Source organism: Astyanax mexicanus, chromosome 17, assembly GCF_023375975.1.
Source record: "Astyanax mexicanus isolate ESR-SI-001 chromosome 17, AstMex3_surface, whole genome shotgun sequence".
In the NCBI taxonomy this organism is placed as follows: Eukaryota; Metazoa; Chordata; class Actinopteri; order Characiformes; family Acestrorhamphidae; genus Astyanax; species Astyanax mexicanus.
This window is the reverse complement of record NC_064424.1, coordinates 44485707-44508537: the sequence shown is the minus strand read 5'-3', so window position 1 is coordinate 44508537 and position 22831 is coordinate 44485707. Positions and strand designations below refer to the sequence as shown.

Here is a 22831-nt window from a genome sequence, read left to right as displayed (position 1 = left end):
GAATACAGACTAGAGCACTGCACTTAATAACAGCTCTATATAAACAGCCGGGTCAATGTTTATTTAATTTAAGCCCTTAATTAGGCAGAAGACTGGAAGTGAGTAGAGGAAAGTCTGTGATAAACGTACAGCTCTGGAAAAAAAAATAAGAGAGCACTTAAGTTTCTGAATCAATTTCTCTGATTTTGCTATTTATAGGTTTATGTTTGAGTAAAATGAACATTGTTGTTTTATTCTATAAACTACAGACAACATTTCTCCCAAATTCCAAATAAAAATATTGTCATTTAGAGCATTTAATTGCAGAAAATGAGAAATGGCTGAAATAACAAAAAATACCTTAAATAATGCAGAGAAATTAAGTTCATATTCATTAAGTTTTAATAGTTCAGAAATCAATATTTGGTGGAATAACCCTGTTTTTTAATGCATCTTCACATGTTCTCCTCCACCAGTCTTACACACTGCTTTTGGATAACTTTATGCTGCTTTACTCCTGGTGTAAAAATTCAAGCAGTTCAGTTTGGTGGTTTGATGGTTTGTGATCATCCATCTTCCTCTTGATTATATTCCAGAGGTTTTCAATTTGGTTATTTTTTTCCAGAGCTATTGTTCAAAACAGTTTTCTGTATATAATGTCTTATTACATAACTAAAGCCTTCTATCGTTGTCGAATTACACTGCCAAATATGACTGGACAGCAGCATGTACATTGTTAATAAAATAAACAAAAGTACAAAATGGCATGGCAATGTGAATGAATGTGAATTATTGGAGGTACTGCAGTGTGTCTATGTCTAAAACAACTTTACCTTCATCTAAATGATCCCTAGCAGGCCTTAAATAAGTGATCCTTCCTCTTCCTAATTTAGGTAAATACAGTGGGCAACAGGTGATACTGTACCTTCCAGGCTGTTCAGGGTATTTCTGCTTGCAGTAGGCCTCCAGAGAGGCGTACACCTTCTCCCTCAGAGCCTCCACCTCCCCTGGGTTCGACAGGCCTTTGGAGTCTGAAAGTGAGACACATTTCCACATTACTACAACCATCACACTGGAAGTTGGAGTCTTTGTTTGACATTCAGCAAATCTTAAACAAATCAGTCAATAATTCAATAATACAAATGAATGATTAATGATGGAGGGCATATTTTAATTAATGGGATATTGGCTGCTTAACCCTTTCAGACCTGAATTATCTTTAGTGATGTAAAAAAAAAAAAATAAGATTGCTGTTTTCTGTCTGTAATGCACAGAATAGAAGACTCTACTATAAAATCTATACAGCAAATAAATACAATTAACTGACTGTATGTAATATTTTACATTTTATATATATATATTTTTTTTTTCATAAACCATTCCTAAAAAGTAGTAAAGTAAAGTAAAAAAACATAATTAAAAAGTGTTCTAAATCACATTAAATTAGTAACAATTAGCTTTTACTTTCCCACAAGTGCTCTAGCACTACTGTTTTCCTTTTGATTTTGCATTGGGTAGGGCCAAGCTACAGTTTCATTGGTTTATAAACTTGTTCATTGGCTGGTTTATGGCCTCTTCTGATGGACAACAGCTCTCAAATAGTGTTATGTGCAACAAAACATTTAAAAATGAAGAAAATACCTGATGTCCATTGTAATGGATGCAGGGTCTGAAAGGGTTAAATCCTAACAGAGAGGCTTTGTATTAAACACAGAGTTTAAAGTGCTGTCTGGTGTCCTCAACGCTCCAATACTGGACATTACTACCCAGCCGGCAGCACTGAGGAGAGTTCTCATAAAGTAAAGTTAAGAAAAATGAGAAAATCATTGAAAAGTCACTTTATTTGTGATATCAAGTCCAAAGTCCTCTGCTGACGACTGACAACTTTTATGGAGACGCAGATTTCATTTTCCAGCAGGACTTTTTCAGGGTTTTCATTGGGTGTAAGCCATAATCATCAACAATAAAATAAATCAAAAAATTAAAATAGATAACTCTCTATGTGTAGTACAGCTATATAATATATAAGTTTTACATTTTGAACTAAATTACTGAAATAAAGTAACTTTTTAATGATATTATATATTTTTTGATATGCATCTGTGTATAAAACTATCACCCAATTGCTTTAATCAATGGGAGAATTGCACTTTTCTGCACAATAAGAGCGTAATCAATCACTATAAAAGTTATTTCACATTAATAGTGGACAGATAGTGAACAAAAACAGATTTCAGCCCAGAGCAAGTTGTGGTAGGTGTGTTTTTTAAGATAGTAGTCATTACTAAACTAAATAAATCAATCCAAAATGTCTTATTATATAAACTGTTATATAAAACAAAGTGAGTATTAGTTACCAGCAAATATATATATATATACTGTATATATATACAAACACAAAGATAAGATCAGTATCATACCAGCTGATACTCAGCAATAAGAGATTGGGATTATACCAGATGGAAAACTAACCCACTATAATTACTAATACACTTATATACTATACCAGCATATGAGCCTATCACTCTTTGGTAGCGGCCCACACAACAAATGATGGGCCATAACCAATTTAAGCATGAAATATGTCTCTGCAGGATTGCATAAGCCCAACATTAATAGCTTTCATTCAATTTGACCATGTAGAAACTCCAGCTTTTCACATTTATTAGCCACACAGTGTGGACAAACATATTGCAGTTATATTGCAGTTATATTGCTACATATTGCGATAGCTACAATATGTGCCTTGCAACCTATTAAAGAGACTCTTCATGAGACAATCATCTCATCTTTTGGGAATATCTGAGATACTGAAGAATATTTACAGCAAAAATAAAAGAATTGAACAGCAAGTACACTATATGTGATATGTTTATGTCGCACACATTGCTGACACAGATGTGCAAAAGCACCCACACAGCGACTCCAGTCCAGTCAATAAAAAGACTTTTTCTAATTTTCTTCTGTTTTTCTCCCAATTTATCTGGCCAATCGTTCCATCCATTTAGTTGCTAGCAAAGTTTCAAAAACTAAAAAAAGCATAGGAGACAAAAAGCAGCAAAAGCAGGTGTCCCAATACTTTTGTCCACATTTTATACAACTCTGGAAAAAAAAAAATAAGAGACCACTTTCTTTGATTTTACCAAATTGAAAAACTCTGACTGAAAAATATAATTAAGAGGAAGATGAATCAAACCAAACTGAACTGCTTACATTTTTGCACCAGGAGTGTAAAGCATAAAGTTATCCAAAAGCAGTGTGTAAGACTGGTGGAGGAGGAGAACATGCCAAGGTGCATAAAAAACTGTGATTAAAAAACACATATTTATTCTTCCAATATTGATTTCTGAGCTCTTCTTTGCATTATTTAAGGTGTGAAAGCTCTGCATCTTTTTTGTTATTTCAGCCATTTCTCATTTTCTGTAAATAAATGCTCTAAATTACAATATTTTTATTTGGAATTTGGGAGAAACGTTGTCTGAAGTTTATAGAATTAAACGAAAATGTTTATTTTTACTCAAACATAAACCTAAAAATAGCAAAATCAGAGAAACTGATTCAGGAACTGAAGTGGTCTCTTAGTTTTTTTTTAGAACTGTATTACCATATTTTATTTTTACACTTAAAATCCTTTAATTTTCACAAAAAACGTCAGTGTGCCTTATAATCCAGTGCGTTTTATGTATGAAAATAGACGTTTATATATAGCACGCCTTATAATCTATTGTGCATTATAGTGTGAAAAATACGGTCCTGTTTGCAGTGAAGATGCTGTAGTGGAGGGGAGTGAGTCAGTGTGAAACTTGGCCTATAAAACAAGTGATCTAATCCATTTCAAGTAGATGGAAATCAAAATTGGACACCAGAAAGCTGATTCAAACCTACAGCATCCTTCAGTCTCCCGGAGCTTTTCCTCCCACTGTGTTCCTCCATCAACCTCACCCTGATTATCCTGAACATCAGGAGTGCACATGAACATGACATCATGGAGCAGACTCATGTAGCGTGAAAGCAGGTTTAATGAAGCCTGTGACTCGCTCATTGTGCCAGTTCTGAGCTTAAAAATGTGCTCGCGAGTGTGTGTGTGTGTGTTTTGTGTTTTTGTGTGCATGTGTGTGTGGGAAGGGTTTGGGGCGGGTGTGTGCAGGCTTGTGTATTTGTGTATTTGCGTGTGCTCGTGGGTGTCTGTGCGTGGGTGTGAGCATGTGACAGCAAGCAAACACTAAACACAACTAGACAACATGTGTGGCCTGAGGGAGGGACCTGCATGCTGAGATCAAAGGTTTTTTTTTTTCTATAAATTTATTTACAATTTTTTCCCATTTTTCTCCCAATTTAGTTAAGTTGTCTGATTACATTTCTGATATTTCTCAATTTTACATTTTTGGAAAAAATAGAAAAAGGAAAAAGCATTTTTTCTTAAATAAAAAGCAAAAAAAGACTATGGGCCCTATAGTACACCCTGAGCAAGACACGTTGCTATGTTCATTGCTATCTTACACACTGTCAACAGTCTATTTCCATGCCTTGCGCCTGCGCCATTAAAATAGCATCAGAGTTTAGGAATAAATCTACACTGATGGGTGTGGTGGTCTGGAAGTGATTAAATGACTGATTAAAACCCTGACAACAGTCAATCATCAAAGTCCATTGCTATAGGTGCTCCCAGCACTCATACACCTCCGCTTACTAAACACACACACACACACACACACACACACACACACACACACACACACACACACACACACAGACAGCCAATAGAATAGGACTCCCTGAAGCGGAATAAACATGAACCTATTGGCACCAGGGCGTAGGTTATAAAGGGTAATAAAGGCTCAGTATTGAGCTGTGGAGCCGAGAAACTGGAATGATGGAGCTTAATCCATTTCTTTGGGATGAGTTGTGCAGTTGGGGATGAGGTGGGGATGAAGTGGCCTCACTAAAATTCTTGCCGCTGAGTGCAATCAAATCCTCACAGCAAAACAAAATCTCCTAAATCTAATAGAAAGGCTTCTCTAGACAGTAGAGACAGCTACTCCAATAAAAGCAGGATAAACTCTTTTTAATAAACTTGATTTTGGAAAAAAACAATGGTTGAGAAGATGTCCCAATACTTTTGTCCGTAAAGTGTAGTGAAGGGGAGTAAGTCAGGGCCTATAATCCATGTGGATCTAAATGAGAGGTATAATCCATTTCATTAGTACAAAAATATGCACACACACATAACCACACACACACACACACACATAACCACACAGCCATTGTGAAACACGCTCTTACTCACTGCTACAGTGTTCAGCTACAAGTGCTACAGAAATAATTTCCACTCTGTAAAGAATAATGCATCAGTTATTTCTATTTAAACATCTAGAGCTGTTCACGGTCATATTCAGCTTCTTTATACTGGCATTTAAGCTGGATGGTTTGGATGCTTATGATATGAAGCAGAAAGAAGTGAGTTACAGGTTTTCTACTCTATCTACTTTGTATCTGTATCATATGTGACCATTTTTTCTGTATTTATTAAAAGAACAGAAACTTGTTTATTCTAAAAATAATAAATAGTATAATAAAAATGGACAGCTGCACCGGTCACTTTTGAGTCAACAAACTTTGAGTTATTTATTATTTCTTTTTTTTTTTTTAATGGTTTATTTCTAATTCTCTCCCACTTTTTGCTACTCATCTATATATCCCCTATATATCACTAGTGATGCCACAGCACAAGGAGGGTGAAGACGAGCACAGGACTAGCCTCCTCCGACACATGTGAAGTCAGACTCCGCCTCTTTTGGAACAGCTGCTATTATTTTTAAATATATTAAAAAAAATCTGTAGCAAATAGCCTGTAGTTTATGACATTTACCTGGATTAAAGAGCACAATGGCACGCAGACACCCCAGCTCTGTTTTATCCATCTGCATATCTCTCATCTTCGACACCAACTCCGTCAGCACCCTGCAGACAAAATAATATTTGAAATGAATTAAGAAACAATTATGTGTTATTACTAATTAACTAATGACAAAACTAGAATAATTATAATACACTGTCTGTCCAAAAAAAAAAAGACTCCACCTGGATTTAAGTAAGTAAATGATGTGAGGTTGGTTGGTTGATGCTGCAGTTGGTCTGCAGGTTTAGGTTCAGCAACAGTATGTGCTGAAAGAATGAGGTCAGCTGACTCTACCTGAATATACTGAATATAGACCAGCTTATTCCATCAATGGATCAATTTTTTCTTCCCTGATGGCACGGCCATATTCCAAGATAACAACAAGATAACACCACAGAGTCCAGATCTTAACCTCATTGAGAATCTTTGGGATGTGCTGGATGGAGAAGAGCTGCTTTGTGCAGTGGTCAGACTCTACCATCATCAATCCTGCTGCAAGATCTTGGTGAAAAATTACATTTTAATTTAACACTGGGTTTAAATAAATCTTGTGACATTGCAGAAGCTTATTGAAACGATGCCACAGTGAATGCATGCAACCAAATATTAAAGTGTGTGTTTACAAGCTCATAACAGTTAAAAGTCACATCCTTATTTTATAATAGTTAAGGAAAGTTGGAGGATGACATAAAAGTGAACTAAAGCATGTTGTGCTGTTGTGATTAATCTGATTTAATTTTTTTAAAACTGATTGATACCATTAAAAGTAAGATTACTGTAGAGACGGAAACACCTCCTCTGAGTATCTCTGATAGTTAGTGGTTACTATGACATCACTCTGTGGTAATAGAGTTACAGTCTATGTAAAAGCGCGTGGCCTGAGAGTGACCGGGTCAGTCAGTGTTCACCCAGACGCAGCAGACTCATTCCCACTCTTAACTCACTCTAATTCAATTTGCCTCCTGGAACAAAGAGAGTGGGGAGAAAAGCCCTCAGCCCGGCGTTTAAGTGAACCATCCACTTCATTTGTGCCACTTGCGGAGGAGCCGATAAAGAAACATTATCAGCGCTGTGCATCTTAATGTGGAGCTGTGGTAATGCAGAGATGTAATCCATCCTCTGAGAGGAGCCGGCTGTATGGTAATGAGTGAAACTTGCTCTAGGCTTTACTGAAAAGCACTTTACTTCTCCACCAATCAGGTTACAGGGCATTAGGGGAGCGCTTTGCATTGCAGTTACAGTGCAGGGTTAGGGTTTTGTCTGTTTAACTCTTTAGCAGTGATAATAACCAGCCTGTGGTTGTGATGAAGTGATCTAGGAATCTTTATAGAGAGTAAAATATTTTTTTTTTCTACATTGTAAATGAATACTGAAGTCCAGGGCCGTGCAGAGACCTTTTGAGGGGCAGCTGCTCAAAGTCAAAAGGGCTCACATCGAGCACAATTTGTAATACTATACAGAATCACAATAACCTTACAATAAAATCGGTTGATTTGTGGTCTTACTGTGGTGTTACTGTAAACTACAAATGAACAGAAGTCAAGTTAGAGCAGTGTTTCTAAACCCTGTTCCTGCATATTCTACTGCATACTCCCACTGTTATCCATATTATAGAGCTTTCTCTGATTTAAAGGCACTTAGTAAAGCAACTGGTGGTATGATGTGTCTAATACACTGCTGGATATGCATAATGATTGATTTATGGTGCATAGGGGGCTAAGTGAACTCTATAATAGATTGTTAATTAGCAGATCAGTTGGATCAGGTGGAAAATGCACAATTTTAGGGCGGTGACCAGGGTTAAGAAACTGCTTTTAACCACCAACATAAAGTATAAGGGGGTGGGCTTTCCCACTCACACCCTCCTCCGCAAAACCAGCAAGCTGATTGGTGGTTTCTCACTTTATCCTTAAACCGCCACCATGATTGGTGTTAGGAGATTTCCTGTTTACACAGCGGTCAGTGACCTGTCTCCTCATTAATAATATATATATATATATACTTTAATGTAAAATATATTTTAATGTAATATAATACAGGAAATTTACGGGAAAATACTAATACATGAAGATGGCAAGAAAGAGGGGTAAAATGCGGTAGCTTCCCGGCCAAAACGGGTAAGACTTTCAAACATAAACTTACAAAAAATAAATAAATATATATAAAAAGCAGGTGATTGACTGATTGACTGACCTTGCTTTATTAAAGTCACTTTTTTTACTTAGTTGAGTAGTTCTTGCTTCTCATAACTGGATTAGAACATTAATCAAATATTCACTATTCACTGTATACCTGTAACTCTACCTCTTCACAACTTTGAGAGCACAACTGATGCTCTCAAACACATTAAGAGACAAGAAATTCAAGTAATTATTAAGTCTTGATGAGTTCCACCTCACTCACAAGATAACACCTCACAGTGTATACCATGTAGGCCTTCATTTTATGTCCAAATGTTTGTGGACACCCCTTCTGATGAATTAATTTAGCTATTGCTAACAGGTCTGCAAATGCACACACACACACACACACACACACCAACAGCTTGTCTAGACCTTGTAGATAAGTACTGCCAATAGAATAGGAGGACTATGTGGAGCAGATACACGCATATCCCATTGGCAACATCCCTAACTCCAGCGCTGAGTTAGAGGGCAGAGGGGTATCCTAATTATCTTGTTCCTGCATGCATTCAAATCCTCACAGCAATGTTCCAGAGTCTATTAGAAAGCCTGATTTTTTCCTAGACAGTAAAGATCTTTAAACGCTTAAAATTTCTTTCAATTCATACAAAACAAAAATACAACTAGCAGAACTAGCAGGTGTCCCAATACTTTTGTCCACACAGTACAGGTCTCTACAGCGTGCATTTATAGCGTGCTATAGGAACGCATGCTAGGCTGCCCCGCTGCTTCCAGCACAAATCACACACAAATGGATTTCCTTTCATATTTTCTGTCTGAGCAGCCCTCAATTTCTGCACGACCTGCATCGGCCGCGCGTGTGAATATTTAATGAATATTGATGTTAATCGATAAAAGAAATCCCTCTTCCTGCCCTTCTCTCTCTCTCTCTCTCTCTCTCTCTCTCTCTCTCTGCACTCCACCCGCAGAAATGTCAAGGTTCTTCTTCTGCCCTTGCCACTGTAATTTACTGTGTAGTCTTGTCTTTGTTCTGTCAGGCCAGAGGAGCCTCAGAACGAGCTCAAATAGAGAGCAGCACTTCAGCACTCAGAACCAGAATAACAGTTTTTAGGGCTGGATCAACTTAATGAAACTGACAAGCTGTTCTGTTAGTTAGGATGTGATGTTAAAATCATTATCTACTGACAATAAAATATAAAAGAACAGAATAAATGAGGTAGAGACAGTAAGTGAGTGAGTGACTTTTGTGTAGATTGTGAGTGAAGTTACTCCCAGCTGGGCTTGAACCAGCAACCCTTTCAGCACTGGGTGAACACCCTGACACTACACCACAGGCAAAGACAGGTAACACTCGGGATTTTACTCTTACAATGATAAGAAAATAAAAGGCGAACAAAGAAAACGAAAAGAAAGTGGCTCAAACAAAGGACAGGTTGTAACTAAAGTAACAATAATAAAATCAATAAACTAAAAGATAACTTATTTATTTTTTTTTACTTTTTCCTTTGGTAAGAGCCAAAAGAAAAATCTCTTTATTTCTGTTTCTTTTCCATATTGATCATCCCTAAACAAATGTGTTCTTCTTGCCACAGCCTTAAATCCAGCTACCAATAGGTGGATCTTATTTCCATTGATTTTGAGTACAGTCGAATTAAACAATATGATACTCTACTTTACATTTTGGGTATTATGGCTTACAATGAAAACCCAAAGATCAGTGTCTCAGAAAATTTGAATATTATATAAGACCAATTGATAATTTTAGCAGTGTGGGCAGTGTGCCAAGTCCTGCTGGAAAATGAAATCTGCATCTCCATAAAAGTTGTCAGTAGCAGAGGGAAGCTGTAAGATATGAAGTGCTGTAAGATTTCGTGGGAAAACAAAACTGCACTGACTTCAGACTTGATAATAAAACACAGTGGATCAACACCAGCAGATGACATGACATGGAGATGGGGATTTCATTTTCCAGCAGGACGTAAGACACTGATTTTGGGTTTTCATTGGCTGTAAGTCATAATCATTAACAATAAAATAAATAAATGCTTAACCCTTGTGTGGTGTTCATATTTTTGTTACTCGTTTACTTTATTACTTAGCTTACATGGTTAATATCTGCCCTTTACCTTTCTTATGTTACATTTCTTTCAAAAAGTGCTACTCTTTTTTTATTAGTTTTTTTTAAAAAGTAAAATAAAATGAATTAAACTCAAGATATGAGTAGAAAATTTGTTTAGTTTTAAATTTACAAATGAAGCAATGTTTATTAGCCCTTGGCCAAACATACTGTATGTAATATAAATGTGTAGGGGGGGGGGGTGTACAGTGTGTGTTTATTGAAAATGTGTTTTGATATATGTTTTTCACCAAAAATGAGCCAATGCCAATGAGTTTGAGTTAGAAAAAAATATTTTTTTAGTATCATTTGATGAAAAATGAAAACGGGTCCCACAGACCCGAACACCACACAAGGGTTAAAATAGATCACTCTGTGTGTAATACATTTATGTATTACATGAGTTTCACATTTTGAACTGAATTACTGAAATAAAGTAACTTTTCAATTATAATATAATGCACTAGTATATTTTAGTTATAAGATTTTTAACCAAGCACAGCCCTAAAGCCCTTAAGTGCAGCCCTAATCACTTTTTTAATGTTAAAACCCCACCACTGATAAGCCCTGACCTGTCGAATATGGCTCCCACTCCTGCGCAGTGGGCGCTGTTCCGGTGCACGTGGAGCCCGGTGGCCAGCAGGATGCCGTCCTTCACGGCTATGGAGCGATGCGAGAACGATGCGATGAGCAGCTCATTCCAGCCTGAGAAACACAGCAGCAGAAAAACAGGACTTTTTACACACCCATTACTCATGCACATCCCCCACAACCCCAAAACACAGGACTTCACAGGGTTAAATAAATAAAGAAAAGCAGAGAGTCTGCCGATGAGTGACGGGGTGCCTTTAACTAGTCTGCCTAGCAACTGCAACCCTGTACAACCCCCACATTTCCCTATAGAATAGCGCTGGGGAAAGCTGGGGAAAACGCTTTCATCTGTGAGACAGCAGAACTAAAGAGGTTATTTATAGAAAACCTGCTAGCTGTGAAAAAGAGCCCCTCTGCACTGCTATACGCTGCTCTGAGAAGAGCTGCATCACCCTCATAATACACAAGGCCAAGCGAGGACGCTGCACACTGAAGCTCCCTAACTAGCGCCTGTTTACCTAGCGTAGCATTCAGAAAGCACACTGAGCCAAGGTAAAAAAAGAGGATCTCAACTCCACGATTCTACCGGTTTTGACACTGTAAAAGTGTTGAAATGCATTCTGGATGAACCCATTTATCACCCTACTGTGTTGCATCACTTCAATTTTTTTAAAGATTTTTTTTCCCCAATAGCTCTTAAGATAATGGCTTAGTCTCTCAAAATAATGACTTAGTATCCCAAAATAACGACTTTGTATCTTAAAATAATGATTTGCTTTCTTTAAAAATTATTTAGTATCTTAAAATAATGACTTAGTATCTCAAAATAACAACTTAGTATCTCAAAATAACAACTTAGTATCTCAAAATAACGACTTGCTTTCTTAGAAAATGATTTAGGATGTCAAAATATTTATTTTGTATCTCAAAATAATGACTTGCTTTCTTAAAAAATATTTTAGTATCTCAAAATAATGACTTAGTATCTCAAGATAATGGCGTAGTATCTCAAAATAATGACTTGCTATTTAAAAAAAATGATTTAGTATCCCAAAATAACGACTTAGTATCTCAAAATAAAGACTTGCTTTCTTAAACAATAATTTAGTATCTCAAAATAATGACTTAGTATCTCAAAATAAAGACTTGCTTTCTTAAACAATAATTTAGTATCTCAAAATAATGACTTAGTATCTCAAAATAACGACTTAGTATCTCAAAATAACGACTTAGTATCTCAAAATAACGACTTGCTTTCTTAGAAAATGATTTAGTATCTCAAAATAATGACTTAGTGTCTCAAAATAATGACTTAGTATCTCAAAATGATGACTTATTATCTCAAAATGATGACTTACTATCTTGGAATGGTGATTAAAGGGTCTTCCCTGAGTGTACTTTACTTCATAAGTCATGTGGGGTTAATACGGCTGCTCTGGGAGGACTGAACAGCCCTGTGTGTGTGTGTGTGTGTGTGTTCTTACCTGCTCGCAGCAGGATGACCTGATCATCCAGAGGCAGTTCAGAGAAGTGGGGGATCCTCTTGGCCCACTCCACCAGAGTGAAGAGCTGTTTATCTGCTGCCTGGCAGATATTAGTGACCGGATCATTCGGCTGCAGAGAGAGAACAGGAGGAGAAAACGCTGTCAATCAATTCATCAAACTTTATTAAACTCAGTCTGCACTGAGAGTCAAGCTCATACATTAAACAGGTGATTTCAAGTAAGATAGCAATCAAGTCTAACTTAAACAAACCTAAAAATGTAAAAAAAAGCCCAACATTCCATAAGTTTTTGGTATTTGAAAGATTTAGAGATCTCTCCAAACCATCACTGATTGGTGGAAACTTCACACGAGACCTCGAGCAGTTTGTACTGTGTGTCTCTCCACTCTTCCTCCAGACTCTGCTCCCTTGATTTACAAATGAAATGTAAAATTTACTGATGATCAGTGATGGTTTGGAGAGTCATGTCTGTCATCTGCTGCTGTTGATCCACTGTGTTTTATTATCAAGTCTAAAGTCAGTGCAGTTTTGTTTTCCCACAAAATCTTACAGCACTTCATGCTTCCCTCTGCTACTGACAACTTTTATGTAGATGTGGATTTCATTTTCCAGCAGGACTTGGCACACTGCCCACACTGCCAAAAGTACCAATTGGACTTATATAAAATTCTTATTTTCTGAGACACTGATTTAGTTTTTTATTTTTGTTGTCTGTACGCCATAATCATCAACAATTATATGAATAAACACTTAAAATAGATCACTCTGTGTGTAATACATCTATATAATATATGAGTTTCACATTGGGCTGGTTTATTAGACAGAGATTAAAAGTCTAGTCCTGCACTACACTGCATTCTGAATATAAATTCTCTACTAAAAGAAAAAGTTAGTCCAGGACCAGGCCTGCCTGGGAAATAGAGATTATTACACTCGTGTGTGAAGATCTCTGCTCTCCGGCCCCCGACATTACGATGGCCCCACACACACACACACGCAGGCCGCTGAGTAATCCCCTCCGAGCAGGAGTGAACAGGAAGGCAAAACAAATAGTGCTTCTGCCCCGGGACGCTCAGGAAATACCTGCAGAGAGGCAGCGTTAAAAACACACCCCGCTCAGGCAGGCATTTCCTGCAGGAAGTTCCGGAGGACAGAGAGTCGTTTGACACACTCTCACACTGTCCCACCAGGAGCTTTCAGACGGAGTGTGTACTGCGGCCAGAGCGCGCGAGAGAGCTTCACTCACAGAACATCAGCTCATCAACATCAGTCAGAGCTGTAAACCTCTCATTCCTTTAACTATAATTTGAACAACAGCGTCCACAGTTAATCCTGTTGGAAGTGGTTGGTCCTTCTTGGTGGTATGCTGACATTACCCTGGATACCGTGGCTCTTGATGCATCACAAAGACTTGCTGTCTTGGTCACAGATTAGCCAGCAAGACGTGCACCAACAATTTGTCCTCTTTTGAACTCTGGTTTGTCACCCATAATGTTGTGTGCATTGCAATATTTTGAGAAAACTGTGCTCTTACCCTGCTAATTGAACCTGCACACTCTTACAGCTCTTACTGGTGCAATGTGCAATTAATGTTTAATAATTAAAGATTGGCCATCAGGCTGCTCCAATTTAGCCATGAAACCTGAAATCCCACACTAAAATGATGACAGGTGTTTCAGTTTCATTGTCCAACTGCTGTACATGAAAGGTGTAGCTCAACTCAACTGACATCTAAGCTAAATGGAATGCAGCATAAGACAGGGAGGAGGCGGAGCTTCAGGCAGGGTTGTCTCTCGCAAAACATTGAGTTATTTCATAACTCCGCTCTGATTCAACATGATTTCTACATTCTCAAATGCATTCTCTCTCAGATGCTCTTCTACAGGCTGTTTTGTAGCGGAGCAGGCTGTCGTTTTTCGGAAAGTGGCAGGAAGTGGAGGATGTGTGAATGGAGGGTTTCCCCTCTCACCCCCTGCGGCTGCTCCTCTATTAGCACGTCTCCACACACAGCGGCCCGCCACAGACAGAGCCGCCTCACAAACCAGTGAAATGAAAAACGGCCGCAGAAGCTTCCCGCTGTGCGCTGAGTGAGCTGTGAAGAAGGGAATACACTGCTGCTGCTGCTGCTTTGTTTCTGAAGATGAAAGCTGGAGTCAGTGGAGTCAGAGTGGAGCGCGAGAGTGGAGGAGTGAGGAGCAGTAGGAGCTCAGAGTGAATGTGTTTGTAAAGAAGAGAATCTGCAAATAGAATCTGACTGCAGTTTTTCGACTGCGGCGTCGGGAGAGGTCAGAGCAAACGCATCAAAAACAGGCGGATAAAACAGCATCACTCTTACAGACATCTAACTATAAATTCTGGGGCCCTAATGTAGTGATCATCTTGATTTTTGATGTATCGTATCTTGCAAAAAAAAAAAAAGCTCGTAAAGCATGTAAGGCATGTACAGTTGTGGTCAAAAGTTTACATACACGTGTAAAAAAACATAATGTTATGGCTGTCTTGAGTTTTCAATAAGTTCTACAACTCTTATTTTTCTGTGATAGAGTGATCGGAACACATACATGTTTGTCACAAAAAACAGTCATAAAATTTGGTTCTTTCATAAATTTATTATGGGTCTGCTGAAAATGTCACCAAATCTGCTGGGTCAAAAATATACATACAGCAACAAAATTTGTCAATTTTGGTGATGTAGCGAGTTGTGTCAATCAAATTAGCTTCATGTCATGGCCTCTTCACTTCTTGTAAGTGATTCTGATTGACTACAGCTGTTGACTTCTCATGAGCCCATTTAAATAGGGCTCATTTGACCCAGTGATTAGACTCAGCTACAAAAGCTACAATGGGAAAGTCAAAGGAACTCAGTGTGGATCTGAAAAAGCGAATTATTGACTTGAACAAGTCAGGGAAGTCACTTGGAGCCATTTCAAAACAGCTACAGGTCCCAAGAGCAACTGTGCAGACAATTATACGCAAGTATAAAGTGCATGGAACAGTTGTGTCACTGCCACGATCAGGAAGAAAACGCAAGCTATCACATGCTGCCGAGAGGAGATTGGTCAGGATGGTCAAGAGTCAACCAAGAATCACCAAGAAGCAGGTCTGCAAGGATTTGGAAGCTGATGGAACACAGGTGTCAGTCTCCACAGTCAAGCGTGTTTTACATCGCCATGGACTGAGAGGCTGCCGTGCAAGAAAGAAGCCCTTGCTCCAGAAAAGGCACCTTAAGACTCGGCTGAAGTTTGCTGCTGATCACATGGACAAAGATAAAACCTTCTGGAGGAAAGTTCTCTGGTCAGACAAAACAAAAATTGAGCTGTTTGGCCACAACACCCAGCAATATGTTTGGAGGAGAAAAGGTGAGGCCTTTAATCCCAGGAACACCATGCCTACTGTCAAGCATGGTGGTGGTAGTATTATGCTCTGGGGATGTTTTGCTGCCAGTGGAACTGGTTCTTTGCAGAAAGTAAATGGGATAATGAAGAAGGAGGATTACCTCCAAATTCTGCAGGAAAACTTAAAACCATCAGCCCGAAGGTTGGGTCTTGGGCGCAGTTGGGTGTTCCAACAAGACAATGACCCAAAACACACATCAAAAGTGGTAAAGGAATGGCTAAACCAGGCTAGAATTAAGGTTTTAGAATGGCCTTCCCAAAGTCCTGACTTAAACCCCATTGAGAGCATGTGGACAGTGCTAAAGAAACGGGTTCATGCAAGAAAACCATCACATTTAGCTGAACTGCACCAATTCTGTCAAGAAGAGTGGTCAAACATTCGACCTGAAGCTTGCCAGGAGCTTGTGGATGGCTACCAAAAGCGCCTAGTTGCCGTGAAAATGGCCAAGGGACATGTAACCAAATACTAATGTTGCTGTATGTATATTTTTGACCCAGCAGATTTGGTGACATTTTCAGCAGACCCATAATAAATTTATGAAAGAACCAAATTTTATGACTGTTTTTTGTGACAAACATGTATGTGTTCCGATCACTCTATCACAGAAAAATAAGAGTTGTAGAACTTATTGAAAACTCAAGACAGCCATAACATTATGTTTTTTTACAAGTGTATGTAAACTTTTGACCACAACTGTAATAATTACCTTAATTAATCATAGGTGTGCACGTTTTGGGCGTAACGTGAAATAAACCAATGCATCAGTGCATCAGTTGTCATTGCCTTTAAGAGCCAGGTGTGCTCTGACTTTGGCATGTTGATATCTTAACGGCGCAGCGCTTCTGCGCATTTCAGCAGAAGAATATTACCTGCATGTTCCTGCTGTGAAGATACACAGATATACAGCAGCTCATTTAATTTTAAGGAAACAGAAATATTATTTTATTTTATATCAGGGTTTATACACTTTTTACCAAATAAATTCCCATTAAAAAATTAATTTTCATGACATTTTCTTTGCATCAAGGCAAAATTTCATGACCATACCATTTTTAAAACAGTGCAGACACAGCCGATAAAACCAACAATCAACTTTCTGATCAAGAAATTGATTACAGTAGGTCTAAAATGAATCTGACACACAATTATAATTTAATAATAAAATGTTTGTCAGATGCTGAAGGCTCTATTGTGTAGGGATAAAATACTGAATTAATTCTGAGATGACGTATTTGTAGCTCCAAATTTTCATGACTTTTCCAAAACTTTTCTGGCTATTTTTATTTTTTCAAAGCTTATTCAGGCCTGGAAATGTACATTTTCGAATTCCATGACTTTTCCAGGTTTTCCATGACCATATGAACCCGGTTATATTCTGTTCTATTATTGTTGATGTAAATGTTGTTTCTATGCACTGCTGCCTGAGTTACTTTCACTCACTCACTCACTTATTCACTCACTTATTCACTCATAATAAACCAGCCCCACTCTCCATGAACCCGTCCACTCAGAACAACAACAAACAGAACCTTTAAAAAGTGTGGAGAAACTTTGCTTAAATCCCAGATCAAGAAAAAACACCCAGGAATCGATACAGAGATCTTCTGTGGCCTTTTCTGCATTCCAACATGCAACAGATTCCCTGGAGAGGCTTTAGGCCTAAGCACAGAAAGCTCATGCCAATACTCTTCTCCTCAGAGCCACAGTCTTCTTCACGAATCCACTCGATACCCTGTTTAAAACTGAGGCTGTTCAGCTCTCAGCAGCAGCAGCAGCAGCGGATCAAAGACCAGAGTGGGAGATACCAAACCGTGAGCTCATAAGTTTCTATCCACTAACTTTTCATTTATGTACCAGTGTATCTCAAAAAATTAGAATATCATTGAAAAAAGTTACTTTATTTCAGTAATTCAGCTCAAAATGTGAAACTTTTATTTTATTGTTGAAATGAAAAAACAAAAAGCAATTGGTAAAATTGATAACACAGTGGATCAACACCAGCAGATGACATGTCTCTTTATCCAAACCAGCACTGATTGGTGGAAACTTCACACTAGACCTCGAGCAGTTTGGACTGTGTGTCTCTCCACTCTTCCTCCAGACTCTGATCCCTTGATTTACTTTAAATGAAATGTAAAATTTACTGATGATCAGTGATGGTTTGGAGAGACATGTCTGTCATCTGCTGGTGTTGATCCACTGTGTTTTATTATCAAGCCCAAAGTCAGTTCAGTTTTGTTTTCCCACAAAATCCTACAGCACTTCCTGCTTCATCCTCTGCTGACGACTTTTATCGAGTTGTGGATTTCATTTTCCAGCAGGACTTGGCACACTGCCCACACTGCTAAAAGTACCAATTTTTTGGCACCAATAAGGTCTGTTAGGCCAATTAAGCCATAATCATCAACAATAAAATAACTAAATGCTTAAAAATAGATTACTCTGTGTGTAATACATCTATATAATATAGGAGTTTCACATTTTGAACTGAATTACTAAAAATAAATAAAGTAACTTTTCAATGATATATATATATATGTCCCCATACTTTTGACGGGCACTTTTCTGTAGCTTATGAATATTTCTGTATCAGATCAGGGACGTGCAGCCGGCTCTCCTCAGTGCCACTTTTCTTCTGCGTTTCTTCTCAAATGTATAAACAAACAGATAATTCATGCGCAAACCAGGCGATACAAAGGAAAACAGAGCGGCGATAGAGCGCCTCCACCGACTGCTCTCAAAAGAATACAACTCCCAGAGTTCTAGTTAAACACAGCAGCACTCATGAATGATGCATGGCTCTCTTAGCAGTGTTTACCCTGACCTCATTTCTCTCAGGCTGGGAGAGAGTGTAGAGACAAAGAGAGGAGAGTGACAGGCGGCGGGACGCTCTGAGGGTCTCCCACTGGCCCCGGCAGCGGTGGGCCAGAGGGCCGCCCTTTATCACGCCTAGCAGGATGGCTCGACACCTCCATGCTGAATGTGGAGGTTCCAGAGGAGTGTCATTTATACGCTGCTTTCTAATTACCACAGAATACTGACATTAATTATAATTGTTAGCATCGTCCCAGATTAGCATTATCAATGATACAAGCTAATAACGATGCAGTATAATGTATTGTGTGCATCCAAACATCATAAAAAACGCATTCACACAAAGCAGTTGGACAGTACATCTGATTTACCGAGAGATGCAGCCATCTTGAATTTTCAACTTGGGGTTGATGGGCTTGGGCTTTCCCATCATTTTAAGTAGGAAATGTGACTTACTCTGATATCAGGTCCAGGCAGAGATGAGACAAGCATGGATACAAATAAAATAAAATGGGTAATCCAAAACAGTACTCAAAAACAGGCAGAGTGAAAACCAAAAGGCAAATTTGAAGGGCAGTAAACAGTTAAAGGGAGAATGAGACAGTTGAGGTAAACACACGAAAAGGCAGGTTATGAAGTCATAAATCCAAAAATGGGTCAAACCCAAAAATATATGCAAAACACAGGCAAGAGAGATGCTTTAAATGATGGACGAAACCAGATCTAATGCTTGTCTATGAGTGAGTAAGGTGCAGGGGTATATACAGTGTGTGAAACAAGTGAAATCAATATTCAGGTGATGGTAGAATGTGGATGGTCAGTGCATTCTTGTCATGAGAGGAAAGCATGAAGTGCTGTAAGAATTTCCGGGAAAACATGTCTCTCCAAACCATCACTGATCATCAAAAAATTGTACATTTTATTTTTAAATAAAGGAAGCAGGAAGAGTGGAGAGACACACAGTCCAAACTGCTTGAGGTCTAGTGTGAAGTTTCCACCAATCAGTGATGGTTTGGGAACAGTGCACAAGGGTACTATGGTCTTATATAATATAAAAATATTCTGAGATACTGACTTATAATTTCTGACATACGGACTAATAGTCATCAACATAAAAAAAAAATGAATTACTGAAATACATTACTCGAATACTGTTTGAGGATATTCAATCTTGTTAAAAATGCATAAAGACATGGTTTCTAAATAAACTAAAAGTAAAGGAAAACTGTATAAAATAAGAAAAGGATAAAAACTGCATTCTACCTGGTTCAGTTAATAAAGACACTGTTATCTGTCGATTCTGCTGAATTGAGCTGTCAGTAGGTGAAGGCTGTGAGTAGAGTATGCTGTTTTATGAAAACAGCGATGCTGATTTCTCCACTCCTTCACTGTAAGTGTGTTGGAGCGAGAGGGGCTGCGATGCAGCTGGCCGGATGATTTGTTTGTGAGACCCCCCCCAGGGTAGTGGTGATGGCCACGTTTTTGGATTCGAGGAGACGCTTTGAATAGTCTCTTCATGACCGTCGCAAAACAACTGCTGGGCTTTTTTTTCTCCCTTTTTGCTCCAGACGAATCGAAAGCATTCCGTCTGCATTATTCACGGCCGATCCTCCTCGCCCTCGCAGAAACGCCTCGCTTGCATATTGTTCTATCAAATTTTCATAACTGGAGGAGAGGAGACGAAAGATGTTTTAATTTTTTATACTCGGCTTAAACCGCAGTACAGTTGCGTGACAGCAGGGAGGGAAAAGTGTGTGTGTGTGTGTGTGTGTGTGTCTGCGGCAGAGACGACAGAGACCTCAGACAGCTTTCGTGGGAAAGCCCCAAAATAACACTGTCTCTCAGCCAACTGGAGACAATGAGAAAATAATGACCTCCAATTAACTGAATATGTATAAACTACATATTATACATGACCCAATACTGTCCATCAATTCATCTAAAAAGAGGAAGAGATGATTATAAATGTGAGAAAGGATGTGACCGAAAAGAGAAAGAAAGAAAAATCCAGAATTTGATAGAAACAAGAGAAACAGGGATGATAGAAAAAAGAAAGAGGTAGAGAAAAGGAAGAGAGACCAAAACCAGACTGGACCCGGTTAACTAACTTTACATGGGGCCAGAGAACAGTTCAGTGGGAGGGGTTAAACACTGAGGGACCTGCCTACTGGCTGGCCATGTTGGGATTCCACCACAGTCATGTTGCATGAGCTCGTTCATCGGCAGGCTAGAGCCACATTACCAATGCAATGTGATCCCAATCACTGGTATGCTAGCGTTGGGTTAGCAATGTTGGATGAGGCCGATTACTTTTATGCTGTTGCTGGTTTAGCAATGTGGGATGATCCCAGTATGGTCACTGGCATGCTAGTGCTGGGTTACCAATGTTGAGTAAGCCCGATAACTGGTATGCTGGCGCTTTGTTAGCGATGCTAGATGAGCCCGGTAATTGGCATCCCAGCGCTGTGATCACCAGCATGCTAGTGACACTTTAACAAAATTGGATGAACATGGTCACTGGCAATGATAGGGCAACTTTAGCAAAGTTGATTGAACAAGGTCACTGGCATGATACTATCAGGGTTGAAATGCTCAATGAGCTGGGTCCCTAACAAAGTTGGATGAACCAGGTCTTTGCCAGTGCCACATGCCAGTGCTGCTTAGTGTCACTGGATGAGCCCATTTACTGGCATGCTAATGCTTAGAAAAATCGGATGATCCCGGTCACTGGCATGCTAGTACTGCGTTAGCGATGTTGAATTAACCCGGTCACTGGCTCTGATTAGCAATGGTTAGCAATGCTGGTTGAGCCTGGTCACTGCAATGCTAATACCATGTTAGCGATGCTGGATAAGCTAGGTCACCAGCATGTTAGCGCTGTGGTCAGTGATGTTTGGTGATGCTAACATTAATGTGAGATGATGCCAGTAGTGAGTAGCTGGCATAATAACAATAACAAGTCTTACTTTTTGAATTTATTACTTAGTATGCTCTGTTTTGCAAGTCAGCACGTGGAAATGAGACCAGACACATCTAGACTTCAGGCACTGTCAAGTTTTTTTAGGACCTGATTAAGCAACACAGCAAATGGAAAAAGAAACCGTAGCCGTGGTAACTGGTCCTGCATCAGTGTAGAACAGAACTGCATGACTCCAGTAACGTCATTTCATTTAGTCCTGCAGAGAGACAGAGAGACAGAGAGAGAGAGAGAGAGAGAGAGAGCGTGACAGGGCTCTGAGCTCTGTGTCTCTCGGCCAGTGCGAGCCTGGCGCTCCGCTCTGATATGCTGAGTGTGCGTTGGAGGCGGAGACGGGGGAGGAGGAGGAGGAGGTGGTGGTGGTGGGGGCGTGTTACTAACGGCTGTTTAACTCCTGTTCTAGGTCACCATGAGATAAACACACTGTATACAGCTCAGCCAAACCCCGGCCATTAGCCTGCCCTGCGCCCATTCACCGCCTGCTCTCCGGCCCGGGCCCTCTGATTAATTAACACACGGGGCAGTGCTTCTGAAAAGACCCGGGACACGGAGGACGAGCCAGAGACAGCGGGGGACAGAGAGACACAGAGAGAGAGAGAGAGAGAGAGAGAGAAGGAGTCAAAGTCTCTGACTGCTGGCCAAGAGGACCCACACAGGAAGACATTCCAGCTCCTCAGAGCAGCTCGTGTTGTTTTATCACAGTTCAGTGTTTATTATTCAGCTTTATATTTCCGCCTCATCCATAAACACCGTCCTTAACAAACCTTAATAAACCTGTCCACTGTGACCATCACTGCCCTCATGCTCTTAACAGATACAGAGACTAGTGATCAACAGTGTAGATTAATATAAAAGTAAACGCTGATTCAGCTCCTTTAAAAAAAGACGTTAAACCCTAAACTGTATATTTTTCCATTAATATATATGAAAAGTGTTGCTTTAAAGTAATAAAACATACCAGTCCTGTTTAAAAGCGTTATAATATAAGACTAACTGACACTATTGGCAGTGTGGGCAATGTACCACATCCTGTTGGAAAATGAAATCCGCATCTTCACAACAGTTGTCAGCAGAGGTAAGTATTATAGATTATATTTTTAAAAAAATGACTAAATAATCAGTTATGAAAATAGACTGTAATTTTCTGTCTATAATGCACTCAAAAACAATATTCAGTGAATAAATAAATAAAAATCTAATATATAATTTGCTCATTATTCATTGAAGTAGAATTATTTTAATTATGTTTAATATTGTTATTTGAATTCCATTGTTTTCTTTCACAAATCATTCTTAAACACTAAAAAAACTTGTTAGCTGGGATGCTGTTTTTCCAGTGGGCGGAGCTAAGCTGTTGTTTGATTGGCTGAAAAATGTCTATTCTGATGGAGAATAGGTCTCAAACTGTGTT

General features: G+C 39.0%; 1 protein-coding gene across 3 annotated transcripts in view; it reads right to left on the bottom strand.

The window, feature by feature from the left end:
- Positions 1–22831, bottom strand: part of rxraa (retinoid X receptor, alpha a) — a 270194-nt gene that overhangs the window by 5998 nt on the left and 241365 nt on the right. For all 3 annotated transcript variants that reach the window (XM_049466149.1, XM_022676562.2, XM_049466148.1), the window contains exons 7-10: positions 12214–12343; positions 10711–10843; positions 5849–5940; positions 905–1010 (exon numbers count right to left, since the gene is read on the bottom strand). In XM_049466149.1, the coding sequence (XP_049322106.1) occupies positions 905–1010; positions 5849–5940; positions 10711–10843; positions 12214–12343 (461 nt within the window). The remainder of the gene's footprint in view (positions 1–904; positions 1011–5848; positions 5941–10710; positions 10844–12213; positions 12344–22831) is intronic.